The 27350-nt window shown below is 28.1% G+C and overlaps 1 protein-coding gene across 2 annotated transcripts in view; it reads right to left on the minus strand.

Annotated features, from left to right (window-relative positions):
• Positions 1–212: 212 nt before the first annotated feature.
• The window catches only part of LOC129916505 (PRL-1 phosphatase), a 97858-nt gene continuing 70720 nt past the window's right edge, over positions 213–27350 (minus strand). Inside the window, exons 1-6 of one of the 2 annotated variants that reach the window (XM_055996507.1) lie at positions 16345–16727; positions 7244–7321; positions 3568–5073; positions 3334–3500; positions 1714–1845; positions 213–1644 (exon numbers count right to left, since the gene is read on the minus strand). In XM_055996507.1, coding sequence (XP_055852482.1) covers positions 1533–1644; positions 1714–1845; positions 3334–3500; positions 3568–3684 — 528 coding nt within the window. In that variant the 5' untranslated portion in view covers positions 3685–5073; positions 7244–7321; positions 16345–16727 and the 3' untranslated portion in view covers positions 213–1532. Of the gene's footprint in view, positions 1645–1713; positions 1846–3333; positions 3501–3567; positions 5074–7243; positions 7322–16344; positions 16728–27350 lie in introns of those variants that run through there. The other variant, XM_055996506.1, reaches the window with a different exon arrangement.

Genomic DNA, 27350 nt, shown 5'->3' on the forward strand with positions numbered 1-27350 from the left:
CCATGAAATAAAACTCTGAAAATGTATTTTTAAATTTTTTATTTGATTTTTCTTTATTATCATTTTTTTTTATAATTTTCTTTCTTCCTTGTTTCTGTTGTTGTTGTTTTTAATTATTTAATTAATTAATAATAATGTATAATATATAATAATATAAAAAGTGTTTCTTTTCCGTAGTTTATTTTTGTTTTCATTTAATAATTGTGTTTCACTTGTTTTTTTTTTTTATTTTGCTCAATGTTTTTAATGTTTATCTCATTTGTCATAAATTTTGCTTTCGAAAATCTTTCTTTTTCTCTAAAATTGTATTACCTTTTTCTATGTAAGTGAATTTAGTTTTATTTTCAATGAATTTTTTTTCCTCCTTTATTTTTGTTTTCTTTTGTTCTAACATTATTGTTAATGGGGGAGACAAGGAGCAAGTATTTTAGATAAATATTTGTTTTGTTTTAATTTTTTGATGTTCTATTGTGATATTTAATTCTTTTTTTTTTGCTTTTTTTATTTCATTTACTTATAATGCAATTGATAAGATGTTATTACGAGTGTGGAGAGTGGTGTACCTATTTGTTGTGGTTCATTTTTTACTTTCATTTTTACTCTATATTGTTAATATTCTGTTATTTTATCTTTTTGTTTTTAATATATAACTGCTTAATAATGTGTCCATTAGATTTTGTTTTTGTTTGTTTGTGTTTAATTTATTAATTTTTTTATACAATCTGGATTTCCTAAAAAAATTAATAGCTAACTATATTTTTTTTATAGCTTCACATTTAATTTAAAATTCTTTCAGTTGTTCATTATTTTGTTTAATTATTTTTTTTTTTAGTATTTTTTGTTCTTAATAAATTTATTTCCCATCCGAAAAATTATTTGGAAGGACTTGTTGTTTTTTTTACAATTTTGTTTACAAAAAATAATTAGATGTTTAATCTTTTTTAAACAATTCGTATATTAATTAAGATAGATGAATTAAAAAAAATTTAAATATTAAAACATAAATTTCACAATATTTTGTTTTAATAAAAGATAATGAAAAAAAAAATCAAAAGCAAAAATTAATAAAAAGAGAAACCATTATATTGGGGGAGTAGCAAAGAGCAATAAATAAGTTGTATTTTATTATAATGATGACAATTGAATATAAGTGATGCGCAAATACAGAGAGGGATGGGGAATAAAAGTGGGGATTGTTGTTGTTGTTGTTGTTAATTGCAAGTACATTTTTCATATTTTGTTTTTTTTTTTTCAATTTGATACAATCATTGGTTTTACAATTAAATATTTTACTATATTCCATGTTTTAACTTTTCAACCGAGGTTTTTTTTCTTAATTCCACAATTCTCAAAAAAAAAAAAAAAACAAAAACTCTATTTTTCTCATTCAATTAGTTCTTAATGTTTTTTTCTTCTTTTTCTTTTGGATAATTTGCTTCATTAATTTATTTATTTTTTTAATTATTTTTGTTTTTGTTTGTTTATCGGTTAAAATGAACACTTTTTATCTGGTGGGAATTTTATTTTGATATCTATTGCACGCTACATGAATTTTTGTGGCCATTTTTGTGCTTAAGCCTTGATTTTGGCCTATATCGCTCTAAATAGGAGAGTTGCTTAGCGTTAATAGCGCCTCGTCGTTTACTAAAATAAAGAAAAAGACATTTATTTAGAAATTTAATTAAATTTGAGTATAATTGTGAAAAAACTTACTCTCTGATCATTTCAACAGCTGCCTCGTACTTGAGACCAAGTTCGATCAACGCCAAAGCAACTAAAACGGGTGCTCTTCCTAGGCCAGCTACACAATGAACGGCAACGCAAGCTTCAGGATTTTGTTGATAGCTAAAAAAGATATAAGGAAATGGGATTTATTGGTTTGTTCATTATGATGCACAGCCTTTTGGCTAAGCTTAGAAATTAATAAACTATAAGAAGACAAAATGCAAATTAATGCTGATATGGAGCTTGTTGTTTGAGTAATATTTTATGGCAGAATGTGGTCCGAATTTTGTTGGTGGTACAAAAATTGAATTCGGTAACAGTGACTGAATTTTTTCAAGATTTCTACGAAAAACGGTTCAAGTAACCCGTTTCAAAAGTTTTTAGATTTCGTTATTTGGTTATTTTTTGAATTTTTAATTCGGTATTTGATAGATTGCCGGAACCCAAACAAAAAACCAAAGAAGTTAAATTTAATGTTGATTGTTGGGCTTGGTTGACCGTTCCATAACAAGTAAACTTATATTAGGCTTTCCACCAAACTAATACTTAGTTTGATCGTGGAGCGCTGTTAATTGAGAAAGGGTCTAATTTTGAAGTTTTATATTTTATTTTGTGAAGAGTTTTTTTTGAAGTTTGTACCAATTCCGATGCCCATTCGACTAGCTTGTAAAGAGCAGTTTGCATGAGATTCATGTATTATGTTTGAAGATACTTCACAGAAACGGAAATGGTGGCGCGGAGTGCGTCGTATGCACGAATTTAATCAAATTCCCCTAGAAATATTAGAATTCACAGTAAGTTTATGCTGTAATTTTAATAAGTGTTGGTAATCATCGACCAAAATTTTGCGTCTTAGAAAGGGTACAACAGCATCTAACTGAGCCCAACTGTTGTACCTGGGCGAAACGCATTTTGGACTACAAGTCAAAAAAACTCTAAAATTAAATATTATTCATAAAGTCCACAAAACATAAACAAAAATTATGAAATTATTTTCATTATTTTAGTTTTTTGTTTTCTTTCTACTATAACTCTGAATCTCTCGGATTCAAGGGCGACTAGTAGTTCATTGACAACTGTGCTCTTCAATAGATGAAATCGTTTCAATTTGTGAACATGGCGCTTAGATATTGAATCTTTTAAAAAATGCAATCTTTAGACATCGAAGCTGTTTTGATCCATCATTTTGAATGAAAAATGCACAATTAGGATTTTCAATAAATTAGTCGGGACCAGTGCATTTTCAAAAAAAATGTATCAGAGCTTTAAGACAAAAAATTCGGCGATGGCCATAAACTCATCGAGTTTTGGCATTAATTTTGTATGTAATGTCACAAGAAATCCGAGGGATTTCTGTCAAAGTCTATTACTGTACATTTGTTTGTCAACTACTTTTTTGTTTAATTTAAGAGTAAGCTTATGGCGTTTTCGATTGGCAGTCCGGAAGCGTCCGGAATCATTCTGAAAGCGTTTTATTCGTACAAAACTGACAGTTTTGTGTGAATAAAATTTTTTCAGAATGATTCCGGACGCTTCCGGACTGCCAATCGAAAACGCCATTAGAAAATTAAGATTGTCAATAATTAGGTACTAAATTGAATTACTTACTTTTGCTTCAAAATTTCGAACCATTCATCAACAACATTTTGTGGCGGAGGGGTTCCGTCTTCAAATGCTAAATCCTTGACAACAATGCCTTGAGACTCAAGCTCATCGGTTTTATAACTTGGTTCGCATACACGAACAACGGTGCTAACATTATTTTTCTTTAATTCCTGCAACAACAAAAATTAAATTTATTACTTTTTTTTCCAAATTTTAAATAAAACTAAAAAAACTTACCAAAACATAATGTGGGATGGTTAAATCTGATGGTCGATCGGTGATCAAAAATTTCATCCCCTTAAACTCAATAAGAGCGGGTGCTGGTCGGATGTCCTTTTGGCGCATGTTGCTCATCAATAAAAAATTCGCGTTCAGAATAGAAAAATCAAACAAACAAAAAACACAAAAATTTGTTTGTCTCTTTTTTTGTTTTGTTTCGTTGATTGGCTTGGCTGTGTTTTTTTTTTTGTATTTAACGTTTTTTTAGCAGCAAGGTTTTATGTTTTTGTTAATTTGTTGTGTTGATTGAATAAATAAATTAGTTTAGCAATTTATATTATTTTCGATTCACGCGTGCGTAGTTTGACTTGTTGTATTTTTTTTTTGTTATATTTTTAAATTTTAAGTTAATTATTGCAGTCCTTTTAAATTTAAATATTAAATAATTATTTTATATTCAGATTTATATGCTCTTAATAATTTATATTTTTTTTATATATATAGATAATAAATTACAAAAACAAAAATAGTTAGAGTTTTATTTTTTTGTTTTTCAGTTTTAAACACTGAGTTTGGAGAATTTGTTTGTTCTGGTTTCGACGACGACAATGACGACGGTTTGTGGAAAAGTTGTTTTTTTAAAAAATATAAATTGATTTTGGTTTTCTTTTTTAATTTAGTTTTTTTTTTTTAATCTTTTTCTTTGTAAAAATATATACGTATCTGTTTTTAATGTGAGATAAAAATATATTTTATTATATTTATCTGTTTCTGAAAGATTTTTTTTCCTTAAGTTTTGTTATATGAAGGCCTTGTTAGAAAATGGCTTCTTACTTAGAAGTTTTTTTTAAGTAAAAATAAAAAAAATTAAGTACAAAAAAACAAAATTATTTTGCAATTTTTTTAGTGTGTTAGATAAATTCCTAGAAAAATCTTAATATTATTGTTTTTATTTATCACCCATAACAATTTTATTTTCAATTTTAAGAGTTGTAGTGTATCTTAAGCACTTTTTTTCAAAATAATTTTGTAATAACTGATTAGTAATAGTTTTTTTTTTTGCTTTCTTTTTAAGCAGACACAGATAGATATTTATTTATATATATTTTGACAAAATTTTACCCGTTTTTTCCCTGTTTATCTGATAATTTTAATTGAAAACCACAAAAAATGTATAGAAAAACAAAAGAAAAGGGGTTTTATGATTTGAATATTGAATATTAAACGCTTTCAACCGATAATTTCCCGGTTGTTTTATGTTTGTCTATGTTTTTTTAATTTAAATGTTCAATGATCGTTGATATGCGTTTTGTTTTTGCAATTAAATGGACAAAATTGAAATTTTAGTTTTCTAAATGAATTACTGAGAAATTTATAGTTTTTGAAACTTAAAAAAAAAATGATCTAATGATTGAAAAATAATTATTTATTGATGTATCTACTCTGAATCGCGCACGCGCTCAATTGCTCTCTTCACCACTCTCACGCTCCCCCGTGTTTTGAGGTGATTTTTTTTTATGTCACCTGAAAAGAAAAAATAAATTGTTAATTAGATTGTTTTAAGACATTTTTAATATAACATGGAAGTCAATTTTCGTGTATAAGATGGATATTAGGGTGGTTAAAAAAATCGAAATTTTTTTTTTTTTGATTTTGTACTTCGAAAAATCGATTGCTAGACACCTCTACAATATTTTTATAAAATTTTATTTTTACACAATGCCCACTGATTTCAATAGTTTTCATATGACCCGTAGGCATTGCGATTTGGATACGAATATCTTTTAAACGGTTCAAGCAATCAATTTGATGCTAATGAAATGACTTTTTTGCAGAACGTTTAAGCCCCTACAAGAATATGTCTTGCGCGTTTGATTATTATAATTTTTCAATTTGTTACAAAATTAGGAACAAAAAAACGATTTTTTAAAGATTTTATCCATTTTTTGGACCTCAAATATCTATTAAACGGTTAGATAAAGGAAAAAGCTGCACAAGGCTTTTTTTTAGAGCGTTCAATTTCCTACAAGAATATGTAAAGAAATTTGCTAAAAAGTCGATTTATAAAAAAAAGATTTTTTTTAGTAAAAGCTTGATGTAAAATAGAAAATTGCGAAGCGGAGAACCTTCCCATTATTATAAAGAGCTCATATTTGGTGAGTATATTTAACAGGTGTTCGGAGTACAAAATAAAAAGAAATGATTTTGATATTTTTGACCCACCCTAATGGATATATTATACTGCCGGATAGGGAGCCTCTACAAAAACACACCGCGAGAAGACATTATTATGGTAATGGAGCGTTTTGCTTCTGAATTGACCGAAGCAATAAGTTCCTCATTGTGCACCACACCTCCAAGTAGAGATTAATCTGTACCGCGATCAAAGCACCAACATAAGAGAAACAAGTTGGTAGGACTTGACGACATGCTTTTTAAACAATTTGATTCGTAACGGTCTGATTTGTACCTCTATATACATACTTTCAAATCTACACCATAACTGTATTTCATTTCAATTGCGTAATTGAAAGTTTTCTTATGAGAGAAGATTTATATCAAAACTATTCAAAGTAAATTACACAAACTGCGCGTAAAATACCCACAACATAAACCAAATGCCAACAAAATGCAAAATCTCCTATACAAAAAAAAAAAAAAAACTTGTGTATTTTTCACCATAAATTAAAATCTAATTGAAAACTTTATTTTTGTTTGCAGTAGGTAGATAGTTTTGTTCCAACAATTAATTAAAATGTCATTATGCATTTGCTGTTTTTCGCTTGTTTACGGTTAAATTGTTTTTAGTGGAGCGCCGCATTTTCAGCAACCCTCTGGGCTGAGTTTAATTTGTTATTAAAATCCACAAATAGACAAATGCAACAAGTTTCTTGTCAAAGATTTTAGCTTATTTCATTATACAAGATGAGAAAATTTTAATGTCTCGAAAATTTGTCTATTTTCGGATTTGGAAAGTGCTGCTCCCCCATATGACAGCAACTGACATATTTTTATAAATGAACCCACCTCTTCTATTAGACAACCAAAGTCTATAAGAAAAATATTAATTTTTCAACAAAAATATATTTTTAATTTTTTGGCATTTGTTCAAAAATACAAACTTTCTACGAAAAAAGAAAAAAAAAACGTTAGTTTGTGTTTATTTTGGGTTTTAGTTACGATTAAGAGCAACAAAATTCCATTTCAAAATTTCATTCATTTACTTAAAGTTGGATTGGTATTTATAGAAGACTTGTTTACAGCCGACTTAGTTAAAGGTGTGTCTTATTTTTGACCTTTATTGACGGAAAGTTAGGACAAAGTACAAAATAAAAGACACTCAAAGTCTAGAAATAGATTTTGATTCATTGAATTTAATTTATTTGCGTTAGCACACAATCGAAAACTCGTATTGAGTGGAGTAGATGAAAACTATAACCTCTTTACTCTTTATTATTAAAAATTTTAACCGACTTGTTAACAAGTCTTATTGTGTTGTGGTAAATTTTGTTAAAAACTTCATTGTTTTCTTTTTATTGTTATAAAAGTAAAATTAAGTTTTAAAATTTTACTAAATCGAACATGTCATATACTGGATTTTGACTGTGCTTCACAAATTGTCAGTTTTTTAAGTAATGTTACGTCTATTTATAGAACTTAAAATAAATAAATAATTTGTCTTGGGTGTACTTACTTTTTATTTGTGCTGAGCTTGGCAGTATTCTGCACTGTCTAGATGAAACTCCATAGATGTGGGAACAGGTCTAACAAGCTGCAAGTAATTAAAAAAAGAAATAAATTGAAAATTAATTTTTATTGTAAATACAATTTTGTTTATGAGAAATTTGAAAAAAAAAATATAATAAATTTTAAGACAATAATATTATAAACGAGAAAATAATAAACTTTTTGGCAAACAAGTATAAAAAGAACTAATTTTTCGGTAACACATGATTTAGAAAAGCAATTTTCTTCTCTAGTGAATTTCTTTCTGAAAAACAAAAATAAAAAATAGGCCATTGATTTAGACGTAGGCGGAAGAAATTGAGAATGTTATGATTTTTGAATAGAAAAAATACAAAATTTTACGCGACAGGGAGTCTAAAATTTCCGGGTTTAAAAAAAAAAAATTGCGGAACATCACTAATCATTATGAGGTGAACAACAAATTTATATATAATGATTTATGTGTCTAGGTCTTGACATTGAAGAAAACAGGACACGTAACTAATGGGCACTAAATATTATAAAAGTTATACGCCAACAGCTATTTTGATTTTATTTCATTTAAAAATCAGATGGTTGTAACTATTGGCGTCATTAGACTTGTTGTGATATGGGCAAAATCCATGTCAACAAATTACCTATTGTACGATCTTTCAGTGCGAGATCAAAGTTCCCACAAATTGAAAGAGTTAAACCTGGATAATGAAAAAAAATTATCAGGTAAGGGGTGTGACACAAAGTACCCTATTTTTCAATATTTAAATATTGAAAATAATGTAACGGGCGTTGCACTAGGAAATTACATCCGTTTCCTTTGATCCTACTGATATTAATTTCAATAATAAACATGATGAAATGAAAACAGTGGCTGAAATGAAATCTCGAGAAAGAGCTATCAACTTTGATCAAACATTACGTTTTAGTTAAAGACTTGAATATAAAAAAAAATCATTAGGTAGCGGAAAATGGTTGATAAGGAAATTAAAGATTAATTGTTAAGATAAGGAGGAAATTGGTTGGCTGGAAACAGATCGTCGGAAGTGTGGTGGGTGAGCGAAAAAAGGGTGCGGGGTGATATGTATAGATCTTAGCGATTTTTGGTAAAAGTAAACTTATTATTGAAAAAAAAACTAACTGGAATTGTAGATAAAAGATCTAGAATTTTATTTGGATTATTTTTGTGTATGACCTAAAAATAATCGAGGAAATATTACAAAAATTGTTCGATTTTGATAAAATTTTGTATGTTTTCTAAGCCAAGGCTTCATAGTACAATGAACATTGCCTTTGAATGGAAAGAAATGAGGTTTAAAATATGTAGTTATGAAAAGATTGAAGATCATCAGCTTAAAAGTGAAATAAGGAAAGTTAAAGAAAAACAAAACAAAAATAGCAGCGTAGATAAACAAATTCAATCTCTCGCCCCCACAAATATAATTTTTTTATATATTTTTATTTTTGTTTATTTTTTGAAAACTTAACAAATAAGTATTTTTATTCATTTTGGTTACAAGACAGCAGCGAGACAATTAAACCACATGTTGATTTTATTTTGCGCATTGTGAGTGTGACGCACATTGAATAATGTTTTTTGTTATGCCTGAATGAAAAACAAATATAAATCACACATTTTACTGATGAAGACAACGACAGCGACGATGCGCTGCCTACAAAAATGTCAACCATCGATAAAGATCAAAAGAGGAGGAAATTGTGAAAAGCTAATTGCTCCTACGACTTGAATTTATTGTGTTTTTTTTTTTATACATATGTATATCTTCAAAAATAAACCTAAACAATTTAAACAAATGAACTAAAGTCAGCATTTCAAATTTTCTCCTATCAACAGACCTTGTACATGGTCAAACAAATCAAGTGCGTAAGAACTTTACCTGTCAAAATTTATTAATATAATATACATATTATTTAAAAAATTAAAGATTTTAAACATTTGCGGAAGCTTATAGTTTTAGTGATAAGATAGAATTTATATCTTGATTTATAATTTGATAACAAATTATTAAACGGACAGCAGATAAAATTCATTTCAGGCTTTAACAAGAAAAATTAGATATTTTCTATAAATAAAGTTGATAAAATGTCGATGTTATAGTGCACTTCTTGTTGTGTATTTTTTTTTTTGAGACTGGTGGTTCTTTTAAGAGTTTAACTAATGAGGGATAGGAAGATTTAAAAAATCTGCGAACAAATTGCTAGTCTTCATAATAATAGTTGGAACCTACTGATTTTGAATATAAAACTTTTTAAATGTTAAAGGTTTAGTTTTCTTTCACCTAAGAACACCCTATATAATTATATATTACATAAATTTCAATCATGCATTTAATTTGTATCGAATCAATCATCATCAACTGATTTAACCTTGGCAACTTGTTACAACACAAACAAAAAACAGCAATTCACTTTCGATTGAATAACAAACAATCTAAAAATAAATGCCATTTTGACCTGTTTGTTCAACACCATCAACACCACATGCCCCCATTTGACATTTAGATCAATTAAAACAAAATAACTTCCCCTAAATTGGTCAGCCATGTGAATTTCTTCATAACCGTAGGCGAAGCGATAATTGCGATTGACTAGAGAGAAATATTTTCATTTTCTTATTTTTTTTGTAATTTAAAATACATACATATTTTCCTTTTAAACTTTTTTTTTGCGATGTTTGCATTAAGAGCCAAAATGTATCTACGCGATACAAAATTTTATACAACAGGACGAATATAGTTAAACTAAACGTGTGTGTCTCAAGTGATGATGATAATGATGATAATTTTGTTTTGGCAAACAATTTTTGTTGGAAGATGTTAACCAAAAAAAAAAAAAAAATAAAAAAAAAACCATTAGCCATTTGGAATTTGTCTTCGATAATGTTTTTATTTTTGACACAAAAAGATACAATTTTTCAAAAAAAAAAAAAAATTTTGTCTTCTCTATTTGCTTTGTTTTGTAAGATTTAATGTCAAACACAAGCTGGCAATTTACTTCTTCTTTTTCTTTAAATTGTATACATCTATTTTCAATTGAACAGATAAAAATAACAAAAATAAAAAAAAAAAAAGTCAATGATTAAACCAATTGATAGTCATTTATTGTGCATTTTTCTTCATTTAATTTGCGCTTGAATATCTATTGGACACAAAGAACGGAAAGTCATTCAAATAATTGGAGATAAGTTAACCTTTATGCTTTTAGCGTGTAAGCACAAATAATGAAAAAAATGAAATTCACAATGAATGACCTTTTTGTTTTCTTTTTTTTATTGGTAGGTTGGTTTATTTAAATTAATTATTTCCTGAACGTATTTTTTTCTTAAAACATTCTTTATCCTCACAATTTTCAAAGGGGAGCGGGTCATAATTCTGCTTGTCAAAATTCTGTACGACAAAAAAGTGCGCGCGCACTTTTTTACATTATCAAAACGATATTTTTTTACAGCATTTTTACAGAATTTTGATTTACAGAATTTTGATGTACAGAATTTTGCTATACAGAATTTTGACTTTCAGAATTTTGTTCCTACAGCATTTTGCACATACAGAATTTTGACATACAGTATTTTGGCATACAGTATTTTGAATACAGAATTTTGCAACATACAGAATTTCGACCCCAACCCTTTTCAAAGGATATCGGTTTTTTTATTTTTTTTTTTTTTTAAATCATTTATTTAACAACTTCATATAAAAAAGCTTAAGCCTTCTAAGCCTGTGTTTCGCTCAAAGAAATCTGTTAGTTTACGCTGTGCCAAATTTTAACGTGCATTGCCTGACAAATATCCAATATCAACTCAAGAATTTATACTCCTTAATCATTTGAAGAGGAAAAACCGTTTGACTTTTGGAAGTGTTTAAAAAGAATTCTGAGTTCCCTGGAAAAATCATTTTTTCTAATAAAAAATAATTTAAAAGCTTTAGTAATTTTACAAAATACTCTATTGCTTCAAAAATGAGAAGATCTGTCAAGGAGTCAGATTGGACTTGAATTTAAAACTTTTTATCAGAATTATTTCAAAATTTGCAAGCAGAAAATTGTCAGTGACACTGTTTAACACTACTTTAACTCTACTATTGACTAACCCCTTTTAAAAGATTCCAAAGGAATTAGGTAAACTACTTTCAAGTTATATTATGATGACGATGAGCAATCATAATTCAGGGGATTTTTTTTCCGCTAACAATATTATTTTTGCATCTTAAATAACGTTAAATTGGACTATACCTACATATACGTAATGAGGAAAAAATTAAAAAAGAAAAACATTCATTAATAAATATTACGCGTTTAAAAAATGCACTTAAACAAGAACATTATTTATTCTCTCCCTCTCTATCTTTCTCTGGCGCTTAATATTTGTACAAAAGGTCAAAGCTTATGATTTTTTTTTTATTTATTTATTTTTTTTTTTTTTTTTCAAATAAAAATTTTAAATTACTTGGAAAAACCTAAAAATATTGAATATAGAAAAATGAATCAAGAATTCTTTAGAACGGAGTAAATAAGTTTGTTGAAGCAAACGGAAATAAAAAAACAAAATGTGTAAATTTCAGGAACTGCAGATAATATTTGTATTGTATACAATAAAAAAAAAAACACAATCTCACCGAGAGATAACAACATGAACAGAGCTTGGAATGAGTAATTTTGTTTATTTTAGGCTTCGGTTTGACGTGTTCAACTTATTAAACGACATGCGAAAAAAGTGATAATGTTTAATACCTATCATGTGGGGTTTTTTTTTTACTAGATGGCACCAAAATATATTTGTGAGGCAAATAAATAAAAACATTTGCATTACTTATTTTCAGTTTATACCAAAAGATGAGCAAATAATTGTTAATTAAAAGTACTAATCTAAACAATTTGTTTACATAAATTGTGAATTTTAAATGAATCCGGTATAAAGTCATTCAAACGCACACTATTTTAAGCTACCTCTAGAGACAATACAACCATTAATTACACTAGTTTTTTTTCCAAAGATTTTCGGTGCACTGAACTCGAATTCGAAGTCAGAAATTCAATCAGCTCTTATTTTTGAAATATTACAGTTAGAAAATGCAAAAAACAAAGTTTTTCGACAACTTTTGAGGTTACAAGCGATTTGTTGTTAAAACCATATTATACTTTAATAAAGTTTTTCTGAACTCAAATCCAAAGTCAGAAATATTTGATCAGAAACGTTTAATTTTCTAAAAAAAAAACTCCTTTAACGATTTAAAACAAAAATTGAAGTGTGAGTTTTTGGACAAGGCCAATCTTTTAATAAATAAGTTTTTTCGAAAGTTATTATTAACGATACCTGTCATAGAACCGTTTTTTAAATAAAGCATTTACCTATCATAAATCAAAAATAAAATTTTAAAGAAAGAATGTTTTGGATTTTTGAAAGAGTTGATTTTTTTTTTTTTGTTTTTGAAAAATCAAAATTGGCACTTATAGGAATCGAAACTAGGTCTCCGGCGTGTGATCCGAATTCTCATCGAATTTTTTTTAGCACTTACAGGGTTTTAGAAATTGCCGCTAAGCATAGCCGCTCAAGATGTGGCCATCTCGTCGCTCGAAATTGATATCGCAGAAGCTACAAGACTTTAAGGATACGCATCGATCAACATTATTGTCAATAGAAAATGTTCAAAGAAGTACCTTTGTTAAAATAAAAAAAAATCGTTCCATTCCTAAATTTGACATTCGGCAGGCCTCATATAAATTCACAATAACACATTTTTATTGCATTCCACAAAAAAAAAATAAAAATAATAATAAATCGAATGTATAAATTTAAAATCATTTCACCGGATGCCGCAGACATATTTGTTACTCAGTTGGAAGTTGTTGTCAAACAAAGGCAAAATTTCTTCATTACCATAAGTAGATTTACAGTCATAATACTAATAGACATTCATTTATCCAACCATAATATGCTTGGCTCCGACAAATAAAGTCATGTGCGCCATCAACAATCGAGAATGATGATAAGTAGGTATAAGTTGATTCATTCATTTGATATGTTGTTGTTGTTGATTTTTGTAGGTATGTTTTTTTTTCTGAGTGCATATGTTTATTTAACCGATTAAGGTTAACAACTTTAGCGGTTTTATTTTCAACACAAAATGACATCTGCATGTACTGAACTTTCATTAGTTTCTTTTACTTTATTTTCCAGTACAAGGAATAATCATTCGTTTTATTACGTCAATCGTTGAACGAATGACGTCAAAGCGTTAAGTTTGCTAAAAACCCGCGCCTAGTTTTTATAATAAATTACCATAAAGAAATCTAATTGGATTAAGTTTGTTCATTAACATATCTTTATCCATTGTGAATGGAGTTTTTTTTTTTTTAATTTCATTGATCATGTTTCAATGTCTCATTGTTACTGTCACATTCACAATAGCCTGTGATTTTTTTTTTTACTTTTTGTTGAATGGAAATGGAAATTGAAGTTCTCTTATTTTTTGACAAGAACAGTAATCGACCGGCTGAAAGAACAATCAATTTTTGTTTAAAATTCAAGGTTAGTAGGTTATTCAATTCATGTTAAGTTAGTGATCTTTCAAATGTCACATCATCATCGATAAATTTGAATCACAATGGATGATTTTTTTTCATTGAATCGAATATTCATGAAAGGAATACATTTTTTGAATGGGAATGATTCTATTTTTAAAACTGGTTTTACAGTCTTTTAGAACATGCGGTTGTCAAATGTGATTGAGATATTGAAAAGCTTTAAATAGTATACCTATTGAAAAAAAAACGCCACGTTACAATTTTTCATTTTTTGCACGTAAATATAAAGAAAAAATGGTTCAACTAAATTTTTAAAGGTAGAATACATGTGATTATTAAGAAGAAGTAAAGTGGTCATAGAAAAAATCTAACTAACGACTGGCTTAGAGAGTGTAAGCTGTAAGGCATTTGGTTTTGCTTCTGCAGAAGACCCTCAAAAAATGTGTTTTTATACTTAAAAAAAAAAACCGATTGTCATTATGCCAATTTCTCGTTTTGAAGTTTACGAGGAAATTAAAAAAATAATATTTTTTTTGTAGAAAATTAATATAAATTTTTTTTCATTGGAAAACCCATTTTTATTGTGCCATTTCCATTGTCTATTTGTACAAGTGCGACTTGCCTGCCTTATGCAATCAGTTGATTTCTCGTTTCCCTTAAACATTTTTTTTTCTTCTTTCTTTTATACATGGTGATGGTCCATAAAAATATTCTTATTATTACCTAGATGTAAAAACAATTGTGTGCATATTTAATTAATAATAAAAATACAAATAAAGCAATCACCAGTTAACGAAAAAGTAAATTTTGTATTTTTATAATTCCATTTGGTTGCATTTTACGTTCCATTTATGGAATTAACTTTAATCCAATGTACGACTTATTTCCGGACTGCAAAATTATGATTACATACATACTGCCCATATTGACAGGTGGTTGTAGGTTTATTTATGTATTTACAGGAGACAATTTTGTATGTTACTTAAATACGATATTTTTTTTAACGAATTAATATTTTTCACTTTAATGGCGGCCTTTCATGACAAGTCCCCAGAAACAGCTTCCATTTTATATTTTTTTTTTTTTTAAGATTTTAAGGATGTATGTACAGGTACACCCATTTAACAGAATTAAATAGAATTAAATAGATAACAAATAATTAAAAAGAAAAATATCAACATTTTTAAAAAATAAAATTCTATAACAGAGTTGTAAGTTTTGAAATTAAGCAAAATGGTGTTACCTTAGAACTTTGCAAAATAATAAACAACTTTTGAATGAATTTGAGCGCTAACAAAATAAAGTTGCTGTGCAACTATTTCAGATAATTTTAACATCTTAACAAAAAATCAAAAAAAACTTTCACGCATTGTTTTTGAAAAATCTAATTTCAAAAGAAAATATAAAACTTTTTTAGAGCCCAAAAGTGTCATTCCATATGAAATCAACAAATATGGGTGGGGCATGATTTTTAATTTTAATAAAAAAAAAAAATTGAGGACAATCATTGAGGTACTAGAAACGATAAACCACCACAATTTATTTTTTTGACTTTTTAGTTTCTGAGCAGTACCCATCCGAAGTCAAAAATTCGATCAATTTCACACTGGTGCATAACGGGTTGTAGCTTTTTACTTATAATAGGCATTGAAATGGTTGATAATTTTTTTTTTTTGATAGGGTAGTGCATTTTTTGAAAAAATGTTCAACTTTGGCTTGAAAAAAAAACCATGTGGTACAAAAAATTCGAGTAATATTTGTTTTTATACAAATATTACACGTTCAAAAAAATTTATTCATTGATTTATTTTTTACTCAGGTATACAAAAAAAGCTATTGTATTAAAAATACGTGGCATTTCGGAAAATTCAGAAAATAAAAAAAAAACGGCTTATGGCAAGTATACCGTTAATACGGAATTTAAAAAAAAAAACCGCAAAATCAATTTTGAGGAAATAAAGCATTTCCAAAATTGGGGTATTTTTGGTCAAGCATTCCAGATCATCGTAATGTAATTTTGCATTGGTAGCCGTGTTTTAATGGTGCTTAGTATTTTACGTAAACATTTTATGCTGTAAACAACAACAAACGATTTTGTACTTTTATTTTATATTAATAATCAAAAATGTATATAAGTTAAATGTAACGAATTGTCTTTATAAACCAAAATAAAAAAAAAACTTTTTTTTATCCTTCCCAACAATTTCTTGTTGTTTCCTGTGCAAAATTTTACTGGGAATGTACTAAGATAGAAACGATACTGAAGATAAATAAATTTGGAAAAAAAAAAATTTACAAAAATACTCATATTTCTATACGAAATTTTTTCCATACGAAAACTATGTGTATTTCTAGGTTACAGTCACACTATTAATGCAAAATGCAATTTTTTAGCTAAATCAAGTTTATTTTTTTATACATCAATATTGAATAATGGCTAAATAATTTTTTTAAAGTATTTGTAAAAACGTTATATCCGTAACGATAGAAATCTTTTATAAAAATTAAAGTTTAACAAAAACTCAAACTTACCGAAAATTTTTTTTATTTTTATTCCTTTGTTCGACAGTTTGAAAAAGTTTTATTTATTTTTATTTTAATTAAAAAAAATATAGATATTCCAAAAATAGTTGCTTTCGATATTTGTACTCAAATATTATTTTTTCTTTATACAAAGAAGAACATAATAATTCACACACACAGTTTGAATTAAAAAAAAAATTATTATTATTTGTAATTATTTTTTGTTTTTCTTATATTCGATTAATTTTTGTTTTCAGTCTTAACTAGTTCTCTCCTACTATACTAATGTACACTGAGTGATTTTTTGTTTTATTTTTATTTTTCTTTAAAGAAAAATTTAAACAAAGAAATAACAGAAAAGCACTTTTTTCTATAGCAATGAAATTATTTATATAAATGTTTTTTGTTTTTTATATATTTATAATTGTATTTATATATTTTTTTGTTTTATTTATGCCGATGTTTTGTTTAAATTTTAAGTTCACTTATTTGTTTTTTTTTTTCTTTTAATACCGGTGGTGGTTATGGAAGAAAATTTTCGAGTGGGTGTGATTTTGAAAATAAAAAAAAATATTTTTTTTTGTCTGTTAAAAATATATTTTCTTTGTTTTGTATTTTTAACCAAAATGTTGTATTCTTTTACTTTTTGTGCAAAATAATTGTGGGTGTAAAAAAATAGATATTTTCTTTTTTTTTAATGAATTATCACAGAACTTGTGGTTTTGTAATAAAAGTATTTTTTTTTGTATTTAAAATTTAGGAACTATATCCACTGTTTTTTTAATGCATTTAATTTGAAATGGAAAAATACACTTTATCTAGTGTAACCGGCACGGCAATATAATGAGTCGACCGCCAGCAAAAGCGAGGTCATCCACTTGAACTTGAGAGATAAAAATAAAGCGGCACTGGCAGCACACGTCGGTGTTTGTGTCGGTTGTCGAGCAGCAGTAAGAAAAAGATTCACTTAAAGAAAGAAAATTTTTAATTCAACGAGAATTATCGCATCAAAATGCTAAACGAGCAGCCATAAACTTTAACACATCGAGCTCACCAATTTGTAAAAAAAAAAATTATAAATAAAATGTTTTAATTTTATATTCTTTTCGGATTTTAGATTTTTTTGTTAAATCTTTTGTTTAGCGAATTAAAAACAAAATTTGAATTTACAGACGATTTTTTTTGTTTATTTTCTCGATGAATTTGAGTAAAGTTTCAAAAATAATTCTTCAAAATGAGAATTTTATTTGATGCTTCTTATTTTGTCGTGTTTCAAGATGTATCTAGATACTTTTTGTATTTTTTTAAACTTTTGGACCCAATAGTGATTGGATTTTATTTAGGCCACGTATCGTAGACACTCAACAGAAAAAAAAACTTTCACTTCGTGGGTGTTTTAAATTTTCCTGGCGAATAAATATAAAACAGGTGTAATATTTATCGCGAAATACGAGTATAATTGAATTTTTCTTCGAAATTCTTCTCCCTTTTTTTATATTTTGTTGTTAAGTTGGTGATGATGAATTTTTTTTTTGAGATATTTTTGTTCACACTTTTTTAATAATTTGGAGGGAATTTATTCCCCTGCTAGACGGCGTGATAGAATCTCGATAAGATATCGACAGGTGTCAATTCTAAGACGTTGATCAAGTACAACATTCAGCGAATAAACGCGACAAGACAGTTTCATCATTTGATGGCGACTGATGGGATAAAAAATTTCGTTTGTTACTAGCCGAGGAGTATCTTTGAAATGTGTCGGTCGGTTGTGTTTGGCTTGTGAGATTGTGAAAAGAAACACGAACGACAAGTAAAAAAGAGCTTTTATGAAGTTTTTTTTTTTTTTCATTTTTACTTTTTTTTTATTCTGATTTGGTTGATGACGATATGCATAGACATAGAATTGTTGGTCGTTGCTGTTGGCTTGTTGTTGGGGAGAAACTTTTTTTTCGCTCACTTTTATGAAGTGAGGAAAAAAAGCTGTTTTCTCTTATTTTTTTGTTCTCTTATATTAATTGAGGTCATTGCTATTTGATTGAACCGAAATAGGGTGTTTTGGACAAGGAATGAATTGGTTGTTTTGTTAGTTAAATACATTTTTTTCTAAGGGACAAATTTTGTAGTAATAAGACTATTTTAAAATACTTTCAATTAAATCTGATTATAAACTCATGAAACAATTGTTGAATAGACTATAAATCAAAAGGGAATAAGTTTACACCCCATAACCATCCCTCCAGGCTCCAGCCATTATTGTCTTTCAACAACTGCGACCTGAGTAGAGTCGTGATTCGTGAATAAAACTTTGATAAAGACTCTTGAAATTTCGCCAAGAGTTTGCTTTTAGTGCTCTTAGATGTTGTGGACTTGTTGTAATGAATTGTCAAAAAAAGCTTTTTCCGATAGGGTTTCTCTTTTACATTAAACAATAAGCAGACACAGACGAAATGAGAAGAGATGTTTTTTTTTTGTTTAATCTTTAGTAATTGATTTGAAAAAAAAAAAATATTTTTTTTATTCCTTTTTTTGCAACTTTTTAAACAAAACTTGTTTAAGCTATTATTTTTATGTTTTGTATGTGTTATGCAAGGAAAAAGTGTTCATTCACTTATTTTTAGAAACTTTCACTATTAATATAATATTTATTTAAGAAATATTCTAGTGTTATTCTTGTGTTACCTACCTATTCTTGTAGTGAAGGTTTTTGTTAAAATAACATAAATATTTATTTTATACTTTATGGATATTTAAAATTTTTCACAATATTAACACAAGTACTTAAAAATGTAAAAATATGAGCGATTACATATTTGATTATTCAAACTGAAATATTTATGTGTACCTTCATAGGTATGTGCAAATAAGAAAAATTATTAGTTAGGGTGTGTCGGTGTGTTCTTTTATTATTAGAAAAATAACCCTAGTTTACATATATTTGAACAAATTAATTCAAGCCCACGAAAGTTCTGTGCAAGATGCATTTATTGAAGAAGCTCAGATGTCGGAGAGTAGAGTCATTTACTCTCAATTAAAGCTGAACCTTTTGGAAGCAAATTATTTCAATGATGCGCTCACTTACAAAGAAATATCTTTAATATTTAAGACGAGGTGCGAAGTTCTTGGACTTAATGGAACGCCATATAATAACAGCTTCAACCAATTTTGTTCACTGTGTAATCTTAAATCGAAAGAAGACTGCTTCCACCTTATAAGTGTTTGTCCAATATTTGCACAACAACGAATTTCGTTCTTTGGAAAGAGAACTTTTACACTTCAAGAAACAATCTCTCTGCTAAACAATTCTATGTGTACATGGAAGAAACTCTATCTTTTTCTGAGAGACGTTTTAAAATATAGGATGCTACTTGTAACTGAATATTTATAGTCATTTTTATTTACTTTTTGCCTTTTTTTCTTTTTTGATAATGTAAATGTATGTTTTTTTTTAATTATCGTTTAAATTTGCCAACCGAGCTGACGGCAAAGCCAAAGCTTTAGAATTCATTGTAAAAATTTGTAAATAGTATTTAAAGAAACAAACCAATAAATGAATTACTTACTTACTTACTTATTTGAACAATTTGAGTGTTTTGTAGTTTTTGTTTGCCGCAATTCTTGAGAAAATCATATCATATAACATAATTATGTATATATTTTAATGGATAGTTTTCGAATTATGTTAAAAGTTTGTAGGTATAAATGAAATGAAAATTTAGATAAGATTCTTACTCAAATAGGAAATATTTTTCACAATTTAAAGAATATTTGAGGCCTTGAATTAACTTGGAGAAAAAAGACATAGATTATGACTTCTTTTGTAATGATAGCAAATTTAAATTTTTGTTGTGTTATACATTTTTTTGTACGTAGCGCGATAGTTAGTGCATTCCTCACATTTAACTTTTTTTGTCAAATTGAGAAATTGACAAAGCTTCCAAGAGTACCGTGCAGAAAGGGCAGCTTCGCCTTGGCGGTAAATTGTAGTTCCTTCCAATTTTGAATTGAATTTTAGAAGAAAAACAACAGCATTGTCAAAAATAATTTTTTTTTATATGAAGAATATGCTATTTTAAAAAAATATCATCTTCCTATTTTCGAAAAATTTAATTGAATTGTAACCAATAATACTTTTTTGTTTGTTTTTTTTTTTTTTAAGAATTTACGATTTTATTGAGTCGTTCAATAGGAAGTATAAAATAAAAAAATTGATATAAAAAGTACATATATATTTCAACAATTTTATACTTTTATCAAATAAATACCGTAAAACCGGGTGACTTTGGCACGTTTTCAAATTCAAATGTGAATAACTTCTGCAATATTTTTTTTTTTTAATGAAGATTTCAACCAATTTACCTACTTCGCTCATTCTATAGGTATGATTAATCTTGAAGAAATCTGTCCAACAGTTCTATAGATAAATGCCAAAATATGGGTGGCCAAAGTCACCCTCCATTCCGGGTGACTTTGGCCGGTAGGACGTTTGCTATATTTCCAGTTCAACTACAAGTAGCACGTCATTCTAACCCAGCCCAAATGAAAGAGCAGATTTTTTAAAACATGTCGGTATTTTTTTTTATTTTCGTACACAGAATTGTCGGTTTTTATTTGATTAAAAAAAAAACAAAAAATTAAAATTAGCATAAATTTTGATATCCTTCAAAGGATATGGAAAAAAATAGTCTCTCTCTGCGGTCAACCATTGGAACAGGAAGTTTCTTCTCCAGATCACTTTTGGTGACTTGTGCAACGTCTTTTTTCTCTGAAGCTGTACCCAGCACCTCTTCGCAGGAATGACACTGTAACCTCATCATTATCAACATTTAAGATGCAGCCGAAGTAAAATGTTATTTTAGAAGCCTAGGAAACACATCTTTCGGCACTGTTTTGTTTTCGAGTTTGCCATCTTATACGCTGTTAAGGTCTTCATCCATAATATTTTAAGAGGCCGAAAGAAGGCTACGTCTAGTGGTTGAGCTGCCAAATGTTGATATGTATGATCTGATAACATTTTAATTATATTGCCAAATATCAGTTTTGTCAATATATACCAATATATAAAAACAAAGTCTAGTGCAAAAATTAAGAGGGTGACTTTGGCCACCCGGCCAAAGTCACCCGATATGCCGGCCAAAGTCACCCTACCATATGGCATTTTTTATAAAAAAATTAAAATTAATTTTTATGAAATAGTTGCAAGGGTAGAATAAAAGTAATTCAACTTGCAAAACACATATCGGAGTTAAAGTCATTTTTCAATCCTATTTCTGCAACATGTTCAAACCATCCAACATTTTCAGGTGATTTTTTTTTTAGCATTTTTAAGAAAACTAAATTTTAGTATAAATTAATATCTAATTTTAATTAAATAAAGCTAATATGATCACTTTTGAATTCATCAAATTATACGAATTTACAAAGAAACTTGGAAAAATACAAACAAGTCCTTCATATATTAACAATTTTTTAAAAAAGTGTCCATGTCAAAGTCACCCGCCAGGCCAAAATCACCCGGTTCTACCGGTATAAGCCAGAAAATTCCAATTATTTTTTAAAATTTTTTTAATTTTTTTTTTTTTTAATTTTTAGATTGCGGTGATCGATTAATTGTTTCTCTCTATAACTCAGAAGTATGATAAATGTAGTCATTAGAGATTATGGGTAGCATAGGTGAAGTTGGTTTTGCCATTTTAAAAACTTGATTTATAGCATTTCTACAAATTTTACCAAAATTTCTATTATTATAATAAGTTATTTTTGGTTTTATATTGAACTTTTTCTTTTTATATTCTTTTAGATAAATCTGGTTAACGAGGTTTGGTCAACTTCAATCTTTGCTAAGGAGTCTTTTGCAATCGTTGTCTGAAATAAAGCTCTTAAAAACACTTACTCACAGCTTATAAATAAAAATAAGAAATTTAAAAACCCTTCCTCAGAAAAATCTTTGTTTTACTAGGTACTTTTATCTTTTTTAACCTCGAAAACATGAATATTTATTAAAACTGAAACCCTTTATGTTTTAAGTAAGCCAATAACATGAGCTTTCGAGAGCATGAGCCTTCGAGTTCCGATTTGTCTAAGAAGACGTTTTTGAAGATGGCTTTGTCAACGATATTTTGTAAGGTACACCATATATAAGTGAAGACACGTCACGTGTGTTATCAAACATCATTGCTTTCCACACAAACGGCAAAAGATTGAGTGAACAAAAAAAAACTTCAGAACTTATCAGTAGTCATCATTCCTTTCCATCCACCGGAAAAGGCAGGACAACATCTATCGTGTCAGATACTTGCTATTCTCACTTTACTTTTCAATTGAAAAAAAGAAACCCTTTAGCTGAAATAAGTTCACTTGAATTAGATATTATAATTTTTAATGTTAACATACTTTCAATGCTTATACTATTCCCAACAATCTAGAAGAAAATGAAAATTTTCCTTGATGAAATTCTAACTTAAATTGCATTTTCTCCCTTAAAAGATTATTTCCTGAATTTATTCATCATAATTAATTATACTAATGTCTGGCATTGAGGAAGAAAATTAAATGTAATACTATTTATTTCCGACGAAATTTTAAATATTTAATCTACACCTTCACATAGATATGTACAAAAATATTGTTTCCATTTCTGTTTAAATTTGTTCATAATTTTTTCAACAAATTCGCAGCTGTATTGTTATTATGGATTCACTATAATTTTATTATTAACGTTTGTCAATCTAATACGAATGAAACGAAACTTGATATCATTCTCATGATAATATAAAAAATGATTTTTTACGAGTATAGAATTAATGATTAGTTTTATAAGTTGTAGGTGAGAAATTGATTAGAACAAATGAGGAAACTTTTAACGAATGCGAACAAATGGGAATTGCTTATTGGAATAGAAAGGTATTACCCAAGTAATGCTCTGAAAAGTTTTTTAAGCTTATAACTCAACCAATGTTTTTTAGAGATTTGTAAGCTTACTAAATAAGCTTCGAGCGTGATTGTTAGTTCTTTTGAATCATCAATTCTGTAGTGGAACGTGACTAGAGTACTGGTAAAAACAAACTTGTAATTTTTTTATAACTTTGGAATTATGTTACTGTCGTACTATTGGATGTCAAAATTAGGTATGCTTTACTACCCTTTATATTTTCTCAGATAACAATGCACAAGATGCATTTAGAAATACTTGAAATGGGTTTCAAAGTAGTTCAATTAATCATTTCAGTTGAATTATTTTTTTTTTATCAAACTGGTTTAATTTTCATTTGAAAACAAACAAAAAAAAATTACTACATTATATTGTTTATATTTTATTATGATGATAGCGATGAAAATGATGATAAACGCCATAATAACACGAAATTAATTTACTACGCACCCATCAGACAGTCTAATAGGAGTACAAACATATTTAACCCTCAATAACATAACCAAAAAAAAATTACCCTCTAACTTCTGACTCAGTTATTTTCGTTTTTTCTTTTTTTTTGTTCTTTGTTTGTTCAAACACACACCATCGCTGATAAAATATTAATACGTAAATAAAATTATATTTAGATCAAAATGCGTGCTGAAAACTGATTGATGTTCTTTTAGACAACAACAAAAAAAAAGACATTACAGGAATAGGTACTGTAAGTATCTTTCTCCCTCTTTGAATAAATGGGTCACAATCAGAGAAGGGTTTGTTCGTGCCTTGAAATTGCCTTTGTACGAAAAAAAAGACAACAACAATACAATTTGAAAAAAACTACAAAGAAATCAACTTACACTCCTTGCAATCGATATAAAACAAAACAGCAAAAAAAACATATCCTCGTGTGGGAATACACATAAAAGCTTTTGGCAAACAATTGTCCCAGTTTGATTATTGTATCTTTTCATCTTCCTTCTATTTTCTCTCACCTCGTACTTTCTCTCTTTCTCTTTTTCAATATGAATCCACTTTACACGTGCGAAAAATGAAAGCATCAACGCGTGTAATGGATCCTTTCTATAGGTTGGTTTATGCATATACTCATACCAACTCAGTATCCTTCTTACTTCGTTTCCTTTGATTTTATACCTGGATCTTCGTTTTGCATTCACTTTCGCATTGGATATTAAATTACTTATCCTTGGATGTGACCTCAGGGAAATTTATAGTCCCGCACATGGCAACAATAAAAAAAAAAAAGAAAAAAGGATTACGAAAAAATAAGCCAAAGCTCAGCTCGTAAGTATCGATGGTGCAATGCAAAGTACTATGGTCGCAAACAATAGAAATCGTGACAAAACCCAAATGAATAGAGAAATAACATAGAAAAGGATTTGAACGAAAAAGTTTAGGATAAAAACATTTTTCTAACATGAACTTTTTAGAAAAGTTTGAGGACGATAATTTGGATACTGTTAATGAGTAAAGACAGTTTAAGGCTTAAATTAAAAGAATTAAATGCTATAATGACAAAAAAATATTATTTCGACATTTTATTTAATTTTGAAAATATTGCGTTTAACACTCGAGCACACAATTAATTTGTTCCAATGGAACTACTGTTGATGATGACATTTCTAATGATGGCCTGGCCATGATGAGTTGTCGTATGATGAAATGTGCTGTGATATGTATGCTTGATCCGACACGGTCTCCTTCTACAGACGAAAGTACAAGTTAACTGAACTAGTGCTTTGAAGGTATAAACGGCATACTATTATTATTTTATATGCTTCTTTCTAAGCAAAATATTTGGATAGAGTTAAAAATCGACAGTTCAAAGGTGAAAATTCCAACCATTGCGCATAAGGAACTTCAATTTCGTATAGGCAAAGTTAAGCATCAAGTTAGAAAGCTGAAATATTGGAATGAGCTCAGTGAACAAATTTTTTTTACAACAAAGTAGTTTTTAACAACAAATTAAGGTTCGAAGGCCATATTTAAAAGAAATCAGGCTACTCTGAAGATGGGTAGATCTTGTGAAAAATGGACTCCAGAAACTTGAAAAAATTTTTAAGACCACTGATCTTGGTTTTTCAGAATTATTTTGTAGTTGCTTTCGAAGTTTCCTGGACGAAAAAGTTAGAAGAAAAAAGCACATAAAAATCCTGCATTCAATAACCTTTTTTCACTCTATTCCTCTTTTCACAATTTTGTATATACATATTCTTAGATTTTTCTTGACTCATTCTGTAATTCTAGAAATTTTGTGGGCTTACTAAAAAGATTTGCACTGTTTTTTGTTAATATAGGTTATCCGATAAAAATCGTTATATTGTCCTTCATATGAAAATAAATGTTTAGTGTTTTATCTTATTTCACAAAATTAATCAAGAACAGTCTAAAAATCCTTGTAGAGCGTGAAATAGAACTCGAAATTTGATTAATGTTCTTTTTTAAAGTATCAGATCTTCAATTCGCTCATTTGTTCCTATCAAAGTAATTTGACTCCACTGTTAAAACAGAATGCCAATGGTTCGAGAAAAACATGCGAAATGAGCAGTAAATAAAAATCGATAAAAATATCTTCTTCAACCTTCGTCCATTCTCATCATCACCGTCGTCATCATGATTCTAATAATTGTCATAAAAAAAATAGTTTGTAATAAATTTAATTTATCTTCAAAAGCTTAAGGAAAAGAAAATTTTCAACGAATAAAAAACCAACAATATTGAAAAGATTTACCTTCTTCTATAGTTGGATGAGAATCAAATTGGAAAGAAAAAGAAAATTAGAAAAAAAAGGCTTAAAGCCTTCTACCTACGAATTCCTTCCGCGAGCCTTCCACGTGGGAATTATGAAATATTCTATTCAACTTAACAATTGGGTCTGGGGAATTATAATTTAAGTCACGATTACGAAGTTTCATTTGGTTTATTGGATTCTAAGTGGTTTGCTGAGTTGTAAATCAACTCTGAATGTTAAGGATGAAAAATGATTAACAAGAGATAAAAATGTTAAGTATACGCCCGAGTGTGTATGTCTCCTTAAGCTATAGATGAAATGATAAAGTTTATAGGTCACAAATATGAAAGAAGTGCTATGGCTAGTATTAAAAAAGATTATTATATGTGTTTTGAATAAGCATATATACATTTCAACTTGTTGCATACTAAATTTTGAAAAATATTTTTTTAGATGTAAAAGCTTTTATTCACATCTGTGACTATGAACTTTTGGTATTTAATCAAAATTGATTAGTTGAAATACTATTAATTGCTTCCGATTGTAAATGGTCTCTTAAATTTAAAAACTGAAAGTTGAAAAAAAAGATTACGTATACGCACCGATGAACACTTCCAATTGGTATTCGCTATTTCAATCTATGAAAGAAATTTGAAAAAAAAATACGTATACGCCCCTGTGAACTTATATTGAGAGTCCCAGTTGAGGGAAATGGATAAAATATGAGGAGGAAGATGACTTTAAAAAAGATATTTTTTTAAATTTATTCTCTTTTTGGGTCTTGCTTGACTAGGGATTTAACTTTTTCTAAGAAATACAAGTTTACACCTTCTTAGTAATGCAACAATAAAAAAAAAACACATTCTAATGTATGAGCTATCATTAACGATACTTATTGTAAAGAAACTTGAGCTTCTAAAAATATTTTCAGTATGAAATAAATAGACAATAAATCAGAACGATTTGATCATAAAAACTTGTCTTCTCATTTGTTGTAAGGCACACGAAACATATTACATACAGTGGTAAATATTCGTTTAAGCGTTTGATCGTTCTTAGAAAAGTGCTCTCCTAACACAGCAGAACCTCGGCAGTTGTATGGGGAGCATTTTACTTTAATTTTAAGCTGCCTATTTGTTTCATTTAAACGAAGATAAACTCCAAAATTTTCACAGATTTGTTGGATGACGTTTTCTCTTCATTCATGGATGAACAGTAACAAAAAAAAGTTGATTTTTAACAAGTCAAATGCTTGAATCCATTTATCTAAGGAGTCAAAAAAATCGTTTCGTCAGAAAAACATCGTTTTATTGGATTGGCCAGTTTGTTGTCCTGATTGTAATCCAATGGAAA

The sequence above is a fragment of the Episyrphus balteatus genome, chromosome 3 (genome assembly GCF_945859705.1).
Source record: "Episyrphus balteatus chromosome 3, idEpiBalt1.1, whole genome shotgun sequence".
NCBI lineage: Eukaryota > Metazoa > Arthropoda > Insecta > Diptera > Syrphidae > Episyrphus > Episyrphus balteatus.